This window comes from Vigna umbellata, chromosome 1 (genome assembly GCF_029865625.1).
Source record: "Vigna umbellata cultivar VRB3 chromosome 1, Vumbellata_1.0, whole genome shotgun sequence".
NCBI lineage: Eukaryota > Viridiplantae > Streptophyta > Magnoliopsida > Fabales > Fabaceae > Vigna > Vigna umbellata.
In genome coordinates, this window is record NC_142165.1 from 11,041,280 (window position 1) to 11,057,461 (window position 16,182).

General features: G+C 35.6%; 3 protein-coding genes across 5 annotated transcripts; 1 reads left to right on the top strand and 2 right to left on the bottom strand.

Annotated features, from left to right (window-relative positions):
- Nucleotides 1-3,735, top strand: LOC124842653 (3-hydroxy-3-methylglutaryl coenzyme A reductase 2-B). The gene is made up of 4 exons (XM_088094410.1): nucleotides 1-1,131; nucleotides 1,641-1,822; nucleotides 2,343-2,686; nucleotides 2,780-3,735. Exons 1-4 carry the CDS (start codon nucleotides 770-772, stop codon nucleotides 3,020-3,022), a joined length of 1,131 nt encoding a protein of 376 aa, XP_087950536.1. The 5' UTR covers nucleotides 1-769; the 3' UTR covers nucleotides 3,023-3,735.
- Nucleotides 3,736-6,797: 3,062 nt separating this feature from the next.
- CER10 (3-oxo-5-alpha-steroid 4-dehydrogenase family protein) lies at nucleotides 6,798-9,784 on the bottom strand. 2 transcript variants are annotated; one of them, XM_088094418.1, is made up of 5 exons: nucleotides 9,592-9,784; nucleotides 9,100-9,221; nucleotides 8,852-8,891; nucleotides 7,265-8,016; nucleotides 6,798-7,122 (listed from the first exon to the last, which is right to left on the bottom strand). In XM_088094418.1, exons 2-5 carry the CDS (start codon nucleotides 9,166-9,168, stop codon nucleotides 7,054-7,056), a joined length of 930 nt encoding a protein of 309 aa, XP_087950544.1. In that variant the 5' UTR covers nucleotides 9,169-9,221; nucleotides 9,592-9,784; the 3' UTR covers nucleotides 6,798-7,053. The 2 variants fall into 2 exon arrangements, with proteins under 2 accessions (XP_087950544.1, XP_087950548.1); XM_088094422.1 differs by having other exon boundaries at nucleotides 9,488-9,784.
- Nucleotides 9,785-12,004: 2,220 nt separating this feature from the next.
- Nucleotides 12,005-14,446, bottom strand: LOC124836001 (UDP-glycosyltransferase 92A1-like). 2 transcript variants are annotated; one of them, XM_088094427.1, is made up of 2 exons: nucleotides 12,924-14,446; nucleotides 12,005-12,568 (listed from the first exon to the last, which is right to left on the bottom strand). In XM_088094427.1, exons 1-2 carry the CDS (start codon nucleotides 14,343-14,345, stop codon nucleotides 12,506-12,508), a joined length of 1,485 nt encoding a protein of 494 aa, XP_087950553.1. In that variant the 5' UTR covers nucleotides 14,346-14,446; the 3' UTR covers nucleotides 12,005-12,505. The 2 variants fall into 2 exon arrangements, with proteins under 2 accessions (XP_087950553.1, XP_047167008.2); XM_047311052.2 differs by lacking the exon at nucleotides 12,005-12,568 and having other exon boundaries at nucleotides 12,768-14,444.
- Nucleotides 14,447-16,182: the final 1,736 nt, after the last annotated feature.

The window sequence follows — 16,182 nt, forward strand, 5'->3', positions numbered from 1 at the left end:
GTGGCCGTTCGGGAAAGTAGAAAAGTTAGAAGAAAAGTGCTTAATAAAAACAAAACAACAGCAAATGACGACGCTGTTGGGTCCGGTCACTCCGTTGAACACTCGTCGTTCTTCGCTGTCACACATAACACATCACATGCCTTAACCATTTATTCACTCATTCATTCACCGTTCTTTCCGCAACCCTCTTCGCACGCGCAATGGACCTCCGCCACCGCGTGCCGCCACCGCCCACGACGGAGCTATTCACCATCGCAACCGCGGGAAGAGGGATTCCTCTCCCACATCATCAGCGTCCTCTCCTAAGGCCTCCGACGTGCTCCCTCTGCCACCATACCTCACCAACGCCATCTTCTTCACTCTCTTCTTCTCCGTCGCATACTTCCTCCTGCACCGGTGGCGCGACAAGATCCGCAGCCACACACCTCTGCACGTAGTCACGCTCTCCGAGATTGCCGTGATTTTCTCCCTCATTGCCTCATTCATCTACCTCCTCGGCTTTTTCGGCATCGACTTCGTCCAGTCCTTCATCACACGCGCCTCGAACGACGCGTGGGACGTCGATGAAGCTGTTTCGGAATCCTCGCCCAGGCCCTCGCCCTCTACGTCAATTACCAAATTGCCCCCTGTTGAGTGCTCGTTGATCTCCCAAGACGATGAGGACATTGTCCGCTCCGTTGTGAACGGCGTTACGCCGTCCTATGCGCTCGAGTCTCGCCTTGGAGACTGTCGCCGTGCGGCGGCGACTCGGCGCGCGGCTCTGCAGAGGATGACGGGGCGGTCGCTGGAGGGGCAGGCGCTGGACGGGTTCGATTACGACTCGATTTTGGGGCAGTGCTGTAAAATGCCGGTGGGATACGTGCAGATTCCTGTGGGGGTGGCGGGCCCGTTGCTGCTGGACGGGTTCGAGTACACGGTGCCGATGGCCACCACGGAGGGGTGCCTTGTTGCCAGCACCAATCGAGGGTGCAAAGCTATATATGCATCTGGTGGGGCCAGCAGTGTTGTTTTGAGGGATTGCATGTCAAGGGCCCCTGTTGTCAGGTTCTCCACTGCTAAGAGGGCTGCACAGTTGAAGTTCTTCTTGGAGGATCCTCTCAATTTTGATACCCTTTCCGTTGTTTTCAACAGGTTTGTTTTGGTACTCTCTAGAGGGAGTTTGGGTTCGTGATCATGATTTTAGAATTTATCATTCCGTAGTCGTTGTCCACTTTAATTGCATGTTTGGATTCATCGGATCATCGAAAAATTTGTTGAAATGTCGATATCCAGTTAATTTATTTTAAATGAATATTAATATATACGGTTGGTTGCACATAAAGAATTTATTGAGTCCAAAATTAATTATGAGTTGAAGTAATTTTAAATAGTGTTTGTGTTGAATAAGAAAAATTAAAATGAGATTTGTTATTACCCGCATACTAAGTGAATTTCTGTACTTTAGGGAATGATATTTAGGTTGATTTTTTTTAAATGTTAGGCGAGATATGGTTTTCCATTAAAAGTTTATGATAATTGGAGAGTGGGATGAGTGGAGGAAATTTTTTAGTATAGATGACTAGAACTTGGATGTCGTTTATTTGAGTGTGGGAGATTTATTTATTTGTGCTGAGTTTTGGTGTTTGGTTTAATGGTTTCAGGTCGAGTAGATTTGCCAGGCTGCAAGGTATTCAGTGTGCTATGGCTGGAAAGAACGTTTATTTGAGATTCACCTGTAGCACGGGTGATGCCATGGGTATGAACATGGTTTCCAAAGGGGTGCAAAACGTTCTTGACTTTCTTCAGAATGATTTCCCTGACATGGATGTTATTGGCATTTCTGGTAATTTCTTTATCTTTCCCGTTTTGATGAATTATATTTCTTTCTTCTGTTAAATCGGACGATGTCACCAACGGTGTTTGTTTATATGCTATTACACATCGTTTATTTGGCTTCTTTCTTTTCCGTACTGGTTTCTTTCATCGTGAAGTGGGTCCAGTTACATTATCTTATTTCTTCCCCTACCATCTTTGACGTCTTAGCTTTTACATTCATGCACGCACACACATATTGTAGCTATTGTCAATTTGAACAGTAGACTGGTATCCTATAATGATGTCACTATTTTGACTCGATCGTTTATATTTATCTATTTGTTTGGCTATTCAATTTGGTGGCTATAATCAGGGCGCTGAAATTGTTTTAAAAGGGAGTATTAGACCGAAAATGTGATGACTGTGTTCTGACTTTATCCTTTATATTGATCTGGTTGTTATGCCTATAATCACGGCATGGTGAAATTGTTTTACTGGGAAAATTAATACGAAAAATGTGATGGTTGTGTTCTGATTTGATCCTTTAGGAAATTATTGTTCGGATAAGAAGCCATCTGCAGTAAATTGGATCGGGGGACGTGGGAAATCAGTTGTTTGTGAAGCAATTATTAAAGAAGTGGTGAAGAAGGTATTGAAGACCAACGTGTCTGCCCTGGTGGAGCTTAACATGCTTAAAAACCTTACTGGTTCCGCTATTGCTGGTGCTCTTGGTGGATTCAATGCCCATGCTAGTAACATTGTTTCTGCAGTCTTTATAGCCACTGGACAAGATCCAGCACAAAATATTGAGAGTTCCCATTGCATAACCATGATGGAAGCCGTTAATGATGGGAGGGACCTTCACATCTCGGTGACCATGCCTTCTATTGAGGTGATTTGGCATCCCGTCCCATCCTTTCTTACACGTTACCCAATTTTCCAATTTAGTTAATAGCTAAGGTTTATTCTTCAATTTTCCTCTCAGGTGGGTACTGTTGGGGGTGGAACTCAACTTGCATCCCAGTCTGCTTGCTTGAATTTACTTGGTGTGAAGGGTGCGAGCAAGGAGTCACCAGGATCAAACTCAAGACTTTTGGCCGCCATTGTTGCTGGATCTGTTTTAGCCGGAGAGCTGTCTCTGATGTCTGCCATTGCAGCGGGGCAGTTAGTCAACAGCCACATGAAATACAACAGATCAAGCAAAGATATAACCAAAATATCATCTTGATGTGGTGGACGTTGTTGTAGCCATTAATTGTGGAGTCTAGAATAAAATTAGATTAGGCTGTTGCTGTCCATGATTAGCTTTGTATCCTGTCTGTAGAATCTTTTATTATATTTGGAGAGGGGAAAGTAGATTTCTTCTCTACCTGTTCCCTCTCCCTCTGGGTCCTTCCTTTCCTGGACACTTTTCATTGCATTATTGAATCTCTTCGTTTTAGCAAACCAAGGCATCTGTCATGTGGTATCGCAATTCTTCCCACCTGTATAATATGCTTAGCTTATCCTTCACGCAATTTCTCTCATGAAGCCAATGCATAAATGTGGAATTCTTGTCCGCCAGTGCTATCAATTAGATTTCACCAATTACTTCTCATCATTTACCAACACTTCTATATATACCATTTCCTTTCCTTTCCTTTCAACCACCTCATAAGAATTAAATTGGTAGTAGTATTAAACTCACCAGCAAATAATTTTATAGTTTTCTTAGTATTGTGTATAGGAAAATTGAGATTCCATTGTTTAGTATTAATCTATTCAATGTTTGTTATGTCTATTTAACTGTATTATTGTGAGAATATAATTATCTCGATAACTATTTTGGAGAAGGTATTGTAGAAGTTGACAGAATTTTACATTAGATTTTTGTAAAGGGTACTGTATGTTTTAGTTTATGTGCACGATAGAGACTAGAAATAATATATTTTTGTCAGTTTATTTGTTGTTCTAACTTCTTGAAATGTTTTTAACATTGGTGTTTGAGGCATACATTAGCAACATGTGTTTTCAGTTAATGAAGTATAAGAATCATCACTCGGTTATTTTTTTTAGTCTATGTTATAACATGAACTTCTTGTTTAATAAAGTTCTAAATTGGTTCGTTGAAAGTGGTAAAATTTACTTGAATGATTTTCACACTTTAAAAACTAATCATGTCCTTAGTTTACATAAGAAAAATAATATTCACTTCACTCCATATTTTTGTTTCTACACAAAGAAAGGAGTAAATGTATTCTAATTCACAAAAGAAGATAGAATAAATAGGTAAAACAAACAAAATATTCTCGCCAAACTTTCCGTCTAAAATTGAGAAGATTTATGAAAGAAAGATTGGTATATAACTAATTATGAATAATTTGTAAAGTTATTTATTTTAACATATTGTTATTATTTTTTTAAGTTTGTCATAATTTTAATTTTCTTTTAACTCTAACTTATATTTTTAAAACTATTTCTTACATGATAACAATTTTAAAAGTTATTTTCTAAATAGAACACAATCTTTTTACTTATTACCTTTTCCTTTTTCTTTTCCTCAATTCAAATAATTACTTTTCCTTTATTTCTTTCCTCTTCTAATCTTCTTTTGATCTCCTATTTATAAAAGGTGTATGATGGCAAATTTTGTAATTTTGTGTTTTAAGCTTTATTGAACATTTTTTATTATATTGTTTGGTCTATATTGTGTTAACGGGCTGGTCGAGCCTAGCCCAAGTTTAGACCCTAGAAAAATATAAGATAAAGGGTGTTGCTTCCTCCACCATCATCCTATACTTTCTCTACCTTCCCACATTATTTTAAATACAATTATATCCTTAAGTTAAAATGATTTTTACTTTTATCCTATTTTAAATAATTTGAAACCCTAATTTACTTTTCCAGCACCCACGGAACTCTCTTCCCCTTTCCCAATTTTCGTTTCACCTCCCCACCTCCCGCACTTCCATTCCTTTTTCTTCCCTATTTTTTTTTTTTGGTTTGAAAGCTTCCATTGTCGCCGTGGTGTGAAGGAGCGTCGCCGCCGTGATGTGGAAGAACATCGAGGAGCGTCCAGCATCAACCAGCGTGAGGAAGTATACATCAACGGAGGTGACATCCTTCAACGGATGTCCCCTAATAAAACAAACTCTAAAATAAAAATAGTAACCTTTAAATGGAGGTGACATCTTCAACGGATGTCAACATCCGTTTAAGGTAAAACGGATGTCGACATCCGTTTTTCCTTAAACGGATGTTGACATCCGTTGAAGGATGTTGACATCCGTTGAAGGATGTCACCTCCGTTTAAAGGTTACGTTTTTTATTTTAGGATTTTATTTCAAGGTTTATTCGAATACGAGGAAGCACGACACGCACTGCATCACTCCACGCACTGCACCACGAGAGCGATACTGCACCACGAGAGGGAGACTGCTTGATAATTCTTTCCACCACCACCAACCTTTGCAACTTGTAGTATCTCACAACGACGAAAAAAAGAAAGGAAGAAATATAATGTTAAAATGAAAGAAAAGTATTTTACTCATGTACGGGACTAGAATAGGTTATTAGTGAAATAGGTTGTGAATGGGTAAAATTAAAAAATAATAACCCTAAAAATAAAATTTTACTGAGGGACAAAATAGTAAAGGGGAGGTGGAGGGAGAAAGGTGTGGTGGTGGAGGGAGCAACACCCTAAGACAAAATATATGTAATGTTGTCACTACACATGATTTAATAAATGTCCAATAAAATATAATAATCACTTACAATGGGCTGATGAAGCCGAGTGCAAAGGGCTGAACAATGGAAGTTGACGTTATTTTGAGGTGCCCCTCATTGCTCATTGGCTCCCTATGTTTACAATGGGGAATACCCACTCGGCCCCACGGTGGGCGCCAAATGTTTCGGTCGGATCTGGATGACCCTACTAAAACATGAGTTTGCCGAAGACCGGATGAGTTCTGTGGGGAAGACCGGGCGAACGTTGCTGAAATCCACGAACTGAAGCAGACCGTGCGACTTTGTCTCTAGGGACACTAGAAGACCGGACAATTACCTCCTTGCTGGGGACTGGGCGCGCCGGGAAGGGTCGGACGGGCTCTCTCCTCTTTCTCCAAGCCGGGCGGTCGGGTACCTGTCAAAGGCACTCCGATGCTTAAGTCAGTAACATGACCGAGTGGTCTGTAATGCATGTATATATTGCATCGTAAGCAATCTGTCCAGAAATCATACCTGGAACCTTTATTTATAATGATTGTAATGGGCTTTTACCTTTCGTGGGCCTGATAACGGCCCAATCATACCTTAATCTTCATTAAGGGCTTTAATGAGTCATTAGTGTTTAACCGTGACCTAGTGAGGGTCGGTCGAGACAGCCGGTCAGAAGAGTGGTCGGCCAGGGATGTCAACCTGGGTGGGCGGCCACTCGGTTCTGCTGATCGGTCAAACTGGATGATCGGTCTGGATGACCGACCTGGGTGGACGTTCGGTCCATGTGTGGTTGGACAACGTCAGCTTTGGACGCTCGGTCTTGATGGCCGACCTGGGTGGACGTTCGGTTCATGTGTGGTCGGACAACGTTAGCTTGGACGCTCGGTCTGAATGGCCGACCTGGGTGGACGTTCGGTCCATGTGTGGTCAGACAGCGTCAGCTCTGGACGCTCGGTCTGGATGGCCGACCTGGGTGGACGTTCGGTCCATGTGTGGTCGGACAGCGTCAGCTTTGGACGCTCGGTCTTGATGGCCGACTTGGGGGACGTTCGGTTTATGAATCCGGAGGACTGAACGGTACAAACACATTTCCAGACCTTGTAAGTATTTTTTTTTCTTTATATTTTCTGAAAGGAGAGAAATCTTGCCATTAAGAATAATAAGTTATGTATTACATGAGCATCAGTGTGAAGGAAGATTAATAGTTGTGACATGAAGCCTGGTCATTGCTACGTCTATAAGTTAGAAAACAGAGCTTTCATTTTTTAAAATGATTAATCTGGAAACACTAAAATAGCCAACAAATATTAAACAGCAAAATCAACACGGTTATAACAATATGAAGACTTCGAAGAAACATGCATCTCAGTACTACAATCTTGAAATGATTATAAATATTCTGCAAAACACTGATTCAACAATTTAGCAATCAACTTGATAATCAAAAGCATTGCAAGACAAATCCATATCTAATAAAAAGAGATGACGAAAATTTCATTATGCTACAATTATAAATCTCAGAATCCTGTGAGCAGAGAGTAGCGGCCTGATCAGCTTCGTCTTCTACAGGAATGGAGGCAATATTATCCATCGACGAGGATACCTAGGGCTCCCATCCTTTCCATCAAATAACTGCACGTTCAACCAAAAACAAGATCAACAGTTGAATCCACATGTTTAACATGGCAGGACAAGAAAACTTTGTGGTGAAATGTATACATTTTTCCTGTAGACCATATTGATGAACTGAATTGTAAAAGGTAAGGAAACATACCTTCTTCAAACGCCTGTGCTTGGCAAAAGCCCAGTTGGTCATGATGAAAGTAGCAACCACAAGGAAAATATAACCTGCCACAGTTTGCGTTGCGATGTTGAAGCCCAGCCACTGATAGATCTCGGTCGTGTAATTTGCACAGGTAACAATATTGAAGAGAAAACCTTTTGGGATTTGGTATCCACCTTCACCGCCAGGACTGCGGAGATTCTTCAATATAATATGACAGTAGAAGTTTGAAATTTGACAAAGTATTCCAAACCCAAACCCAATCTTCATTTGAAGGTCGCTCACAGGAGTATACAGAGGGTGGTTCACGTAGTAAGCAATGTATGATCCAAAACTCCAGTAATAAGCACAGTTACGGAACACGTTGGAAAGGGGTGAGGTTGCATGGCTGAAGCGATGCACGAAAAACGTTTCCAGAATTCGTTTGGCATAATGGAAACACCAGTAGTACAAGGCGTATGTTTGCACAGGATGGATGACACGTTCACCTTGGTAACCAAAATATTGGTAAACAGGGAAATAGTAGAAGACTGGATAGAGAAGCAAAGGTCCCAAATACTCGCAGAAAAATAGTGTTCGATAAGAAACCTGAGGGCCCAAGTCCTTGAATACAACAGTTAAGGTTTCTGAGTTTCCACTAGAATAGTCTTTCAGACTCTTCTTGTAATTAAGCACAACAGGCCTTTCCTTTGATCCGGGTTGGACAGCAAGCGTCAAACGCTGCCTTGATGGGTGCTTCTTGGCTGTAAGTGAACATTCAAATCATGTTAATCCAATGGTAAATAGAGACAGAGTTACAGTTACAGATAAGCATTTTTTTTTCTTCCAAGAGAGGCACTAAGATGGAAAAACAAAGCCATACAATAATAACAGGAGTTATATGCAGGGTTGAACTAGTGTTAGTATCAACAATAATAATTCATTTGATTTCACATCCAATGAAACATGGGTTGTGTTTCATAAACTAAGGAACATCAGAATATTTCAAGTTCAACAACCTAGAATAGGTTTAACTAAGAAGTTACTGAAAAACACTTGCAGATCTGATAATCTAATAAAAGATACTAATGACCTGTTAGGTAAAACATCTCTGTAAAACTTCTTAGAGAGAGAACAAAATGAAATGAGTTTCTTCACAAGTTAAATTAACTTATAATTTATGCAGTCCACATACTTCATAAATGCAAAAGTATTCATACCAATTTCAATTTGCCTCAATTCATTAATACTTTTTAATACAAATTTACCTGATATGGCTAAGATACAGATGAAAACCTCAGAATACAGTTTAAGTTTAAATAGACACAGATCTTATTATGTCTTAGGCTTCTTCAGTGTGTAGTAAGAATGACAAACATCAATGCACATCTAAGGCTGTTATCAACTATCATCACATTATGCAATAAGTTAAATCCATCACCAGAACAACGGAAAGAACATCACAACACTACAACTATAGTAGCACCATCCCGACCTAAGCCCAGGCTAACTCGATTTTAGTCATTTTACATCTAAAATATTACCTTAAAAAAGTAATTTATACATAAAAACGGTAGTAAGAACAAGCTTCTCACTTACTTTGCTTATGAATTGCCTCCTGCAGATCTGCTACAGTAGCCTACACAAAAGATAAACCATAGTAGTAAATTATTACTCTTAAAAAATAAAGTCCCCGTTTGCCAATTGAAAATTTGGTCAAAATGGGGAAATTGTATAGACAAAAACCTAATTCCTCATAATCAATCCGCGATATCAGAACTACCATGACAGCAAAAAAGTAAACAAAATGAAAAAAACAAGAAATTTAGAGAGAAAGAGAGACATACAGAATCGCTGAGGTGAATACCACCTTTAACCACTTCTCTTCCACTACGAGAAACCACAGTGACCTTCATCTTTGCGAATGGATAAAGGGTTTATATATGCAAGATCCAACAGTACTGCGTGTCTGAAACCAAAAAACAAATGAAGATTCACATCAGCAGCCACAAACACAATGCAAAAAGTGTGATTTTGTTTCTTCGAAGCTATAACATTTACAACCACGTTAATATAGAAGAAACCCCCCATTTAATTTGCATCAATTATGACGGAATATCCGTCAAGTTTCAAGCTTTTTAGATTCTGTAATCGTTCGTAAAAAAGAAGCTAGCAAAAAACCCGAAATTTCACGAAGAAACTTGTGATTCGATTATGACAAAGAATGTGAGTCACCGTAAAATAAGGCAAAAATGAACAACAAGAGCTGGTTGCTAAGATTTGAATGACCCAATTGGAGGAAAATAAGAAAAGAGCAACGAGGAAGAAAGGGGAATCACCAGAATTGGAAAGAGATAGAGAAGGAGAAGGGATGTATGTGCTGACAGTTGTAGTCACTGACAAACACAAAGGAAATGTTAGCTTACAAAACTTGAATTTGAATATAATATATGATATATAGAAAAAGATTATAGATGGGAGATATGAATTAATGTGAAGTGTGGTGAGTAGCAGATGAAGGCATGCATATGCATATTCAAACATTAATGTGATGCAGTTGGGGTTGGACAGCTAACCATTTTAGCTCATAATCTAAAACTCACCACAAACTTGGTTTGTGTTCTTCAAATTGATACTGAAATTTTTTATTTTGAGAGATTGAAATATGAAAAAGTAAATTTGTATTTGTAAATAATTCTTTTTTCTTTTAAAAGAATTACTTTTTGTTTGAATGGTATAAAAAAGTGTAAATATTTATCAAATTCTTTGCATGAGTTAGTTTCATCCTCTTTTCTAAAGTTTCAAACGAAGAAACCCTAAAATAGTTGTCAGTGGCACATTCCAATCATCTATCCCATTTTGTCAAAGTTTGATGAGTTTAACCTTATTATCTTTAATTTGCTTATAACCTGAGATAATGTCTAGACAAAGACGTGAAAAAAGATAAATATCATATGGTTATTTAGATGAAAAAATGCTAGTTATTAAATTCTTAAATTAATATTTTTGTCATTAAAAATATAAAAGAAAAACAAAGTAGCAAGGACATATCTAGTTGGATGGTAGTGCATTTACTAACTAACTACTACCGACTTTCTGCTTACCTAAGACTTCATTATAGTTCTGCCTAACAAAATCAAATGATTCTGTTCATTTTGTTTACCTATAAATCTCTTAAGTAATGATATATGCAATTAAAAATAACTTTTATTATTCAATGTTATGGAGATTTAAGGAAATATTATATTCACTTTTGATTCTTAGTTTTATCCTTTTCTAGCATTAGTCTCAATTTTTTTAATTGCATACTTAATTTTTATATTTTAAAATTTAACCACAAGCTTTCTTAACAAAAAGAAGAAGATAAGAATATTAATATGATGATGACATTATTACAATCTCAGACATGTGTATGATGTTACTAAAGGATCAAAAAATATAGGATATGATCTAAACGACTAAAACTACACTATTATAGTATTATAGAAACTAAAACTGTTCAATTAATTTCGTCACAAAAATTAAAATAATGTCTATGAATAAAAAAATAATATAAAATAAAATATACGCCCATACACAATTCAAATAAAGCAAAACAAAAGAAAAACCATAAAAAAATCGAAAAAGAGAACAAAACATAATTATCGAACATAATCAAAATTACACCATAGATTTCTTTCATTTTGTCCCTTTTTTAATTCTTATTTATTATGTGTGCACATTTTTTTAATTTGATAATTTTTTAAAATAGAATTAAATGATAGGTAAGAGAAAATCTAAAATTATGCAATTTAGTTTTTAAGTTCCATAATTGTGAAATTTTGGTTATTACGACTTCACTATTACGTAATATTTTAATTATAAAATATTACTATGGTGTATTTTTTATTTTCTTTAAAGACATCTTATACATCAACGTGTTAGCTTGTCATCAATTAAGTTGCAGTTAGCAATTTTCACTGAGAATATTAATGGTAGATTAATGTTGAAGAACAATTGTGAAGTTTTAAAGATCTAAGTAAACAATAAAAAAAAACATTGAACTTAAAATTATATAACAATATAGAAAGCAAAACTGAATTTAAGTCTTCTATAAGTACAAAATAGTTGTCAGAACAGAAAGAAAATATTTTATACTTTAACATAGACTCTATTAGATTAAACTAGTTCAAATCTAACATGAAAGTGATTGTTTTTAAACTATACCTGGTGATCGATTGACTAAGGAGAATCCGGAGTCAAAACAAGTAACCGATCGACTATCAGACACACTAATCAAGAAAGGTAAATATTATTAATGGTCAATTAATACGGTTAATGGCCATATTAAATGCGAATATACGCTGTTTATCACTGATTGACAGGTCATAACAAAAATATGATATTAATGGACAGTTAGCAGGTACATTAGCAAGTATTATTGGATTTATTGTCATATCAAATATGAATTAATGAGCTTAAGTGCTATAAGCCCTATAAATATAGGGTTAATGCTACACCTTGATCTATGATAATAAAATATAGACCAATTGATTAAATCGTTCCTAACTTGAGCGTCGGAGTGCCTTTTGCAGGTAACTTCCCCTCCGGTTCAAAGTGACAACCAATCGATCTAAACTGGAACGTACAATTGGAATAACCGAAACAGTTTTATTATATTGTTAACAGTAGTGTTTATATTATAAGAATTTTTTAGAACTTCAATAGCTATATTTACATGAACATCGTAGTGAACCTTGAAATAGACATAAGTTCTCAGAAGTGGCAAAGCATGATTAAATTCATCAACAACAAGATTATGCATAAACAAAGTCAAATGAAGTTAAAATGACTGACATTAGATTTTTGTTCTTGCATATTCATTGTCTTTGTCTTCACATTTGAACTTATACAAACATTAAATTCCTACCACCAATATCAAAAGTCTTCAACCGGCCTTCATCTCTATCTGGTCAACTTTAACTTTTATAGAAGAAAATAACACTCAGGATTTTTCCATTTTTTTCCCCTAACACCGACCTGCAACTCAATCATGACTCCTCATTGGTATCAAAGATGAACAACACAACAAAACCCTTCACATATTGCTCATTCTTAACAAGACAAATGTGAAAAAATTGGCCTCAAGTTTTCCCTTATGTACTCATCAATCAGAACAGAAATTTGATATCTTCGAAAAGTGAAAAAGTCAATCTAATATTTCTCTGGACGTGATGTTATAGCCAGATTGGAGAGATACTAATCATATTGCAACTAAGAAGTGCAGATTTTGCATTTGAAACAAGGAGAAGGGGACAGTGAGTAAACAATTACAGTCTGGAACAAGAAAATAGGAACAAAGATTCAGAATTGTTAATGATATAAGCGAAGCAGCAGAATATACTACACAATAATTCATAACTCGTACATGTCGTATCAGTGTTTTGTCGTGTTGTAAGTTAATATATGCTAAATTTATTCAGATAACTAATCATCATTTTATATTAAAACGTTTAATATAAGTTAACTTAACATATTCACAGTGGCACTGTCAAAGTCTAATTATAAATTGCAGAGGAGTTTATGACAGATATGCTCACACAAGCAACTTTGTTAGTCAAATTCTAAATGAAGAAAATCACAGAGAGTTGGGTGATAGAATGGTCCTGACAAGATCATCCATTGCTCTTACAGAAGAACCTTTTTCTTCCCTTTTCTCTGTTATGGCCTTTCTCATATGAGATGCAATCTCCTTTGCCTTCTCCTTCATCTCCTTTCCTTTCCCTTCTTTCTCCATAACTATCTCTATCACCTTCTTCACTTCTTCACCACAAATGGTACTTTCCACAGTTCTAGTGAGCTCCACAGACACACCCATTTCCTCCACCAACATCTTCACATTGTATGTTTGCTCTGCAGCCAGTGGCCACCCAATCAATGGCACCCCATTGCTAAGACTCTCCAACACAGAGTTCCATCCACAATGACTCAGAAACACTCCTGTTGATTTGTGTGACAGAATCGCCAACTGGGGTGCCCATTTCCGCACCAACAGCCCTTTCTTGGTGTCTCTCATTCTCTCCTCGAACCCTTTCGGCAACCATTCATCCTTGAACTCTCCATCAATGTCAAAACCAACAGGTGGCCTCACAACCCAAATAAACGATCTCCCACTCTTTTCCAACCCTTCCGCCAACGCCATCATTTGGGAGGCACTGATCGTGTTCTGCGACCCAAAAGAAACGTAGACAACAGAATTCTCATCTTTCAAATCCAGCCACTCCATGCACGCTTCAAGAGTCACGCCAGATTCCTTTCCTGTGCGATGTTTTGAACCCTCGAGTGCAGAAGATGGAAGGATAGGCCCCACAGCCCAAACAGGAAGTTGAAGGTAGTCCCTCAGAAGCTGCAACCCCAGAGGCTCTAATTCCTCAACAGTGTTGCAAACCCATCCATCAGACTTCATAGAAAGCGCAATCTGTGGAAGGAAACACTGTGACCAGTCATCTTTGCCATCAGCTTCTCTTAGAAATCCATGCAATTGAGTGCGGTGGAAGCGGTGGTTTTGAGGAAAGCCCGGAACCCAGAACTCATCAGAGTGCGTTTTCCTGTGAGGGAGGTTGGCCCAGATAGAGAAATAGGCCAAAGTTCCATATGCACCAGAAGAGGAAAAACAGATATTCCTAATGCCTAAGCTTTTTGCAACATTGTTAACCCAACCCAAGAGAGAGTCAGATATTGTGCATAGTGGAGGATGACCCTCTTCTTCTGCGATCTGCGATATCAGAGAGCGAAGAGGAGCTTCAAGGGCGTGTGTGGAACGAAAAAGTTTGATTATTTGAGTGGGAGTTAAGTTCTCGGTGGTCTCTGTGTTGGGTGGCAAACCATGTTGGGTAGAGTTGTATGGCAACTCAGAAAGACGGATTTGATAAGGAGAAGAAGAAAGTGCAGATCGAAGGTGTTGAATGTTGAGAGGGGTGGTGGCTATGGTGATGGTGAAGATCGTCGTTGAGTGTAGGATTTTTCTTGCTAGTGCCAGTAATGGGATGATGTGGCCTTGTGCCATTAAGGGTACCATCACGATGTGCCCATTTTTCTTGGTTGTCTCTGCCATTAGAAGTAGCTCAAACCAATGGTCTTGACTTCTTCTGAATGTATTGATAAACTAGATGAAATACTATAAATAAATAAAGACAAATTAAAATATATAAATAAGATTAATTTAGAGTATATAACTAAATTATGAAATTAAATTAGATTCAAGATACACTAAACAAAAGATTTACTTTAAACCATTTTATTATCATTTTCTAAATTTTATGGGGATAAAATAGTAATATCAGAAGTTTAACCTTATCATGTGAACATGGAATAAAGTATACTTTAACAAGACCAGACACACCACCATCTCCCGTCTTTATCTAACCTGGCTTTTCCAAATTACAAAAAATTACTATAATTTTATGATGCCAATGTATAGTTATTAAAACATAAATATCTTTTAAGTCTTAAATTTATATTTAAAATTAAAATTATTTATGTAATTTGATTTTAAATTTTAAAATAAATAGATATATTTTTTAATTTAAGTGTTTAAGTTTTTTATTTATGTCAAACGAGATTTTAAACTTATATTTAAATAATTATACTGTTTAATACGTTATTACTCAAATGCTAAGAATCATGTTTAATAAGTAAACAAAAATAATGCAATTCAATTACAAATATTATATTTATTAATTTTTAAAATTTATTAAAATTTATAATAAAAAACGAATTTTAATTCTGATTCTAAATTTACAAAAGTATTTAATTCTTACTTCTACTTATATTTCATTATATATATATATATATATTTTTTCAAAAACACTCCTATATTTATGTTGAAATGTATTGAAAAATCAACATTTATGCTACTTTAGGAAATGAGTTATATATAATTAAATTAGTTCTTTGTCTCATTGTTAAAATAATTTAAATAGTTTTTTTTGTTTTAATTAAGTTTTATCTTCTTTTTTTTTAAAATTGATTCAATTTAAGTTATTTATACCATGACTATATCAACCGCATGTCATATGTCCCATAATTTTTGTTTATATTTAATTTAGTTTTTATATTTATTTTCTAAGTTAGTTTAATTTTAAATTTTTAAAATGAAACAATATTATATTTTTTTTCAAATTAAAATTATTTTTTCAGTGTAATAAATGTTATATTAATACTTTTATTAGATATTTTTAGTTTTAAATTAATTCTAATATATTATTAGTTTCTGTTTTGGTTTATGGGTTGAGTGTATGTTTTTTTGTCTGAATAATTCTATGCTCCTAATCTTTGATAGTCAAATAGTTTATAAATTTTCTTGAAGTTGATATCGTGATTTTGATCAATAACTTTGTAATAAAATGACTTGTGAAAAGTAAGTAAAATATCTTAATGTCAAACATATATTATATTATAGACCTTATGATGAACTTTTAATTAAGTTTATCCATTAGTTATCAATTAATGATTTTTATTATTTTTATTAATTATTGATTAATAATTTTTATTATTTTTATTAATTATCAATTAATGAATTTTATTGTTTAGATTAATCATCACTTAATTGTTATTCGTGATGGGTTAATCATTTTATTGTTGAATGATCGACCATCTAATCCTTAAGTGACCGAATAGTCATACAAGTTTGATACTTATAAAAACAATTTTACTTTATAATGAAATTATAAATTATAATATATAATAAATTAAGATATAATAATTCATAATTAAAACTTATATCATAATAATTTATATCTTAGTTATAATCAGAAAAAAAATAGATACCTTATAATTATAATTAATTATATTTTAATTATAATCAATTATAATTAAAACTTAAATCATAAATAATTATATTTTAATTTATCCATTTTTTCCACTTTCTAATCAATTATAACATAGACATG

Excerpts from the sequence above, each read along its gene's own strand:
- CER10 (XM_088094418.1), bottom strand. The coding sequence starts at position 9,168 with ATGAAGGTCACTGTGGTTTCTCGTAGTGGAAGAGAAGTGGTTAAAGGT. Across the intron at positions 8,017-8,851 it reads GGAGGCAATTCATAAGCAAA|CCAAGAAGCACCCATCAAGG; the intron begins GTAAGTGAGAAG and ends GTTCACTTACAG. Across the intron at positions 7,123-7,264 it reads AGCACAGGCGTTTGAAGAAG|TTATTTGATGGAAAGGATGG; the intron begins GTATGTTTCCTT and ends TTGAACGTGCAG.
- LOC124842653 (XM_088094410.1), top strand. The coding sequence starts at position 770 with ATGACGGGGCGGTCGCTGGAGGGGCAGGCGCTGGACGGGTTCGATTAC. Across the intron at positions 1,132-1,640 it reads CTTTCCGTTGTTTTCAACAG|GTCGAGTAGATTTGCCAGGC; the intron begins GTTTGTTTTGGT and ends TAATGGTTTCAG. Across the intron at positions 1,823-2,342 it reads GGATGTTATTGGCATTTCTG|GAAATTATTGTTCGGATAAG; the intron begins GTAATTTCTTTA and ends TTGATCCTTTAG.
- LOC124836001 (XM_088094427.1), bottom strand. The coding sequence starts at position 14,345 with ATGGCAGAGACAACCAAGAAAAATGGGCACATCGTGATGGTACCCTTA. Across the intron at positions 12,569-12,923 it reads GGGAAGAAAAAGGTTCTTCT|ACTGTAATTGTTTACTCACT; the intron begins GTAAGAGCAATG and ends TTCTTGTTCCAG.